Raw genomic sequence first — 5,000 nt, 5'->3', positions numbered from 1 at the left:
ACACCATGTGTGCTCGTTAATATGAAAGGATTATTCGCTGCAGACAAGACAAACTCTGCATTAAGCTGAGACAGCAGTGGCCTCTCCCATGTATGTACAGTGAGCAGTTTAATTTAGTGAAGTATTCAGAGCCTCTACTTCAGTAAAAATATCAACAACACAAATGAAAGTACATTTAAAGTATTATCAGCAACATGTGATTTAAGTAGAAAAAGTACAAGTACTCACGCAGATATCTTATTGAAAGTAACTTTTTATGATCATACTGTGTTTGTCTATAATTATATTTCCTCCTGTTTAAAGACACAAATTACTTTGTTAGATTTCTGCATGATGCAACAACTTAATCTACAAATCGGCTCACATATATATACACATTGTGTGTATACATAACAATATATATTTTAGTATTTTTATTTTGTTTGTTTATATATATATTTGTTTGTATATTTATTTATATATTTTTAAATATATATATTTAAAAAAATATATAGATATGTATTAAATATATATATATTTTAATATATTTATTAAATATATACGTACAGATAACTGTACACTTAGAAGTATAACGTTAACCTGAACATTCTAGTAGCAGAAAATACTCAAGTATCTCTAAATTGTACTTCAGTACAGGTACTTAGTTACTTCCCACCACAAAGAAGGAACTTCAGTGCATGACCACATAAGAAAAATAAATAAAAATAAATTCAAGAACACATCAATATTAACCAGATACTATAATGGACATCTATACCATGTGTGCCTCACACACACACACTACACACACTACACTTTTAATAGCTGTGGTGAAAAATCAGAGAAAACGTGAGTCCGTGTTATTTTTTGTTCCGCCCAGACGCAGCATGAAAAGTGCTTTATTAGGGATCGGAATACTTTGTATATTCCATCTTACAGTATCTTAGCTCGTAAACAATTGCCCGAAATCAACCAGCGCTGTTGTTGCCGAGCCGATCGCCACCATGACACAACGCCTACAAATCACCCATTTGTATTACAAGAATAACAAAGAAATAAACAGGAAGTAAATGGGTAAAACACTTTTGTTTTTAGCAAACTATATATTGTATAGGTCATAATTTGGAAGAAATACATTTGGTAGAGTACTTTTAAAACATTCAAACCACTTGTCAAATCTGCCCTCACAGATAAAACAATACATATAATAAAACTGAGAAAGGAAACAGAACAGAATTTACTCAGTTGGGATTAATATAGGGATTGTTTTCTGTACTGGTCTTGAACTTAAAGCCGAGCGCTCGGCCGGTCGCTGAACAGCAGCCTGCCGAAATATTAATAAATCCATTCACAACAAATAATAATCTCCTCAGAAGGTTTATGTGCGCGTGTCTAAATTTAGCATTTAATGGTCAAATAAATACCTTTTCTAGATGTGTTGATAAAGATAAAATCCCACGTGTATATATATATATATATATACAAATAAAAAAAACAAAAGAAAATAGAAGGATAAGGATGCAATTAGTCGTACACAAATATCCTGAATGCTGAAATACATTCTCAGATGGTTTCACGGGCTAAAGGTTTAGCAAACGGTGTAAAGGCAGCGAGCAACGTGAGATTGAAGACCTGGATGTAAACTCAAACAGTTCCGTCGGTTACAAAACACAAGCGGCGCAACACCACCACTCAAACTTATTACTTTTTTTTAAATAGTCTAATAGTCTCCTGTGAGGTTTAGCAACAGTCCAATCAGAACATCACAACTAAAGCTAACCAAACAGGTGTTAGTAATGAGTGAACCTTCAAGTTAAATCAGAACAAAGAAAAATCAGACCAGGCCGAATTTTTCTTTTTTAAAAGAACACTTGAGATCTGAAATCGTCTCATGATTTCTACAGGAAGTCCATCATTGGTAAAGTAGGATTTGGCTGATGATGATGATGGGTTCCCAAAAGCTCGTGGTCATGGCACAGCAGGTAGCTCACACTTTGGAACAGCAATGCTTGAAACAGTTTGGACATTGCACAATACGAAATCACCTTTTGACACATCTTAAATAGGTTCACTTAGAGTTCCTTTCAGAGGAAAAAGAAGTCACTTGTAGAAAAAGAAATTGTAAGAAAACAGAAAAAACAACAAAAGTTCATCTGATGTAGAAATAAACAGAAAGCAAAAACACAGCGAGAAGACACTTGTTGCTCGATGCACGCCGGTTACGTGGAACCTTCTGGAGATAGAAACTGACTGAAAAAGCAAATGATGCACACGATGCACAACACTGAACCCCCATCAGTCCACTCGAGTCCAGCAGTTCAGCGAATCCCTCGCCGACGCCCTGAAGGACGTCCCGGAGCTGTCGGTTATTGGGTCGAATTCATAGCGGCCTCTCGCCTCCGCACACTGGTGGAGAGACGCACCTTTTGTCTTTAGGCGAGAGACTGGAATGCAGAAAGGGAGAGGGCACACTAAGGAAAGGAAGGAAGGAAGGAAGGGAGGAAGGAAGGAGATGGGGTACTTTTAATTGTTTGTGCACAGGTCTTCTGTGTGCAGGCGTGTCTAAGGGCAACTCAAATAACAGCAGTATGAGAAACTAATTCATATATCCGCTGACATTTGCGAACAGAAAAAAAAAAGCAAATGATTACATGATGAACAGAAAGGAAGGCGGAGAAAAGAAAAAAGTACAAAATGGTTATAAGATAAATAAAAAAAGCAAGGCTTACGAAGCCAGAGAGCAAAGCAATAAATGAAGGTGGACAGATCCATCCAAAAAGGCATGCATGAAGAACGGCACACATCTATACTGTTCGGCTCGTCGTCCGTCATTCTGCTCACGGCGTGCAGACGCAGACGCCGCAGACGCCGCAGACGCCGCAGACGCAGACGCTGCAGATGCAGACACTGAAGACCTAGACGCTGCAGATGCTAACGCTGCAGACGCTAACGCTGCAGACGCTGCAGATGCTGCAGATGCTAACGCTGCAGACGCTGCAGACGCTGCAGACGCAGACGCAGACATAGACGCTGCAGATGCAGACACTGAAGACCTAGACGCTGCAGATGCTAACGCTGCAGACGCTAACGCTGCAGACGCTGCAGATGCTAACGCTGCAGACGCTAACGCTGCAGACGCTGCAGACGCTGCAGACGCTGCAGACGCTAACGCTGCAGACCTAGACGCTGCAGACCTAGACGCTGCAGACGCGGTGAGGGTCAGGACCGACTGCGCTGTGTGTCCGGCCCAGAGATGGATCGGACCAGAACTAGACAAGAATTCACAAGGATTCACGACAAGAGACCGGTGCCATGTTGTTTTTCCTGACCAGGAAACGGGACCGCCTGGGGGCGAGCGGGGCGGCCCGGTGAAAGAGAAGGGTCTCAGACTGAGGGGGGAGGAGGTGTGGGGGGAAAGGAGGAACAAGAGGCGGCGGAGGGGAGCGTGGTAAATGTTCAGCGCCTCGACGGGCCGTTGCTCTGGGGTTTGGAGTCGGGGACGTCCAGGAAGACGGTGCGCATCACGTCGTAGGATTTGTCGCAGAGGGACGCAACGTCGCCCAACGTCAGCCCCTTCGTCTCGATCTTTGGAAGGATGTTCACCCTGATGGTCCCTGCGGAGCCACAGAAACGTCACGGTCACAAGACGGAACATTGATTTTAAAAGTGTTATTTAAGAGAATCAAGTGGTCGTTACCAGAGTTGAACTGCTTTTCTTTCCGCAGGTAGAAGCTTCTGTAGGAGGAAAACACGATGGGTATGATGGGTACCTGGAAAACAAGAGGAAAGACGATCAGACAGACCATCATCATCCTCACGTCTTATCTTCACATCAAGCACACAAATCTGAAGTAATCCGACTCCTAGTCTTTACTTTAAACCCTTTCCTTTCATCTAAGCCAAAAGATGAGACACAAACAGACAGCGATGCTGGACTGAACCGACATCACTGTCTCTGCATCTCTCTCTCACGACGGCAGTGATCTTCATCTCCTCCACTAATGGAGGCCGAGTCTCACTCGATGCCCCTCCCCCCACCCGAGCGGCCCCTTCAACGGGGACTGGATGAGCCAAACGTGGCTCCCCCTGGGGGCTCGTCCTGCTTCCACTCAGCCCGACTGCGTCCAAATGGAAAAAGACGGAGCTGCAGCTCAGCAGGAAAGTCTATCTACGTCCAGGGAAACCTAAACACACGTCGTTTTCCCAAGACGCCATCAAACCTATCGAATGTATGACATAAAGCAGGGTTCAGACACATTCTGACCAATGGGTTTCATGACTTTTCCATGACTTTTACCCAAATGTCCATTATTTTCCATGACTTTTAACCAAATGTCCATTACAAACATTTAGTGAAATCTGGGTGTAAACAGTAAAAAGTGAGTAAATGTAGTATTTAAACTAACAATGAGAACACAAAGCATACAGTAAACCTTAAATGACACAAATGAATGAGACAATAGTTTGATTAAAAGAATAAACATTTATATAGATGCCTGTATGTATGCCTGCTTATATTTTGAGTCTCTTTTAAAAGCATATTCATTATTTCAAACTCTGCATGAATGAACGTCATGAACACATGAATATAACACTTTTACATGACTTTTACTAAACTTTTTACTAAAGGACTTTTCCAGGCCTGGAAATAACCATTTTAAAACTCCATGACTTTTCCAGGTTTTCCATGAGCGTAAGAACCCTGGTGTAATGCCGTATGATCCGTAGAGCCAACAGAGCCGCTATAGCAAACCTGTTTGCTAATAATAATAATAATAATAATAATAACAACAATACATCATATTGCTTTGGTTCAGAAATGCAACAATGTAACAAAACAACGGCTCCTGCAGCCTGAGCTCACACGTTACAAACACAGCCACAACATTTTTGTCTGGGGCCAAACCAAGTTGTGGTTTCTTGCCAAATCTCATTCAACGATGTTTTTTTAATTCATTCCACCTGGCGGACCCCCCCCCTCGGACCCTCCCACCCCACAGAGTGTGTGTGTGTGTGTGTGT

The 5,000-nt window shown here is 42.0% G+C and overlaps 1 protein-coding gene across 1 annotated transcript in view; it reads right to left on the bottom strand.

Moving 5' to 3' along the window:
* Positions 1-3,435: 3,435 nt before the first annotated feature.
* The window catches only part of agpat2 (1-acylglycerol-3-phosphate O-acyltransferase 2 (lysophosphatidic acid acyltransferase, beta)), a gene marked incomplete at both ends in the record, with an annotated part of 12,574 nt that continues 11,009 nt past the window's right edge, over positions 3,436-5,000 (bottom strand). Inside the window, 2 exons of the mRNA XM_079234782.1 lie at positions 3,436-3,593; positions 3,677-3,749. Of these exons, the coding sequence (XP_079090908.1) occupies positions 3,436-3,593; positions 3,677-3,749 (231 nt within the window). The remainder of the gene's footprint in view (positions 3,594-3,676; positions 3,750-5,000) is intronic.

The sequence above is a fragment of the Taurulus bubalis genome (genome assembly GCF_910589615.1).
Source record: "Taurulus bubalis genome assembly, chromosome: 19".
NCBI lineage: Eukaryota > Metazoa > Chordata > Actinopteri > Perciformes > Cottidae > Taurulus > Taurulus bubalis.
Note: the sequence above shows the minus strand (reverse complement) of the source record. Positions and strands in the feature narration are given on the sequence as shown.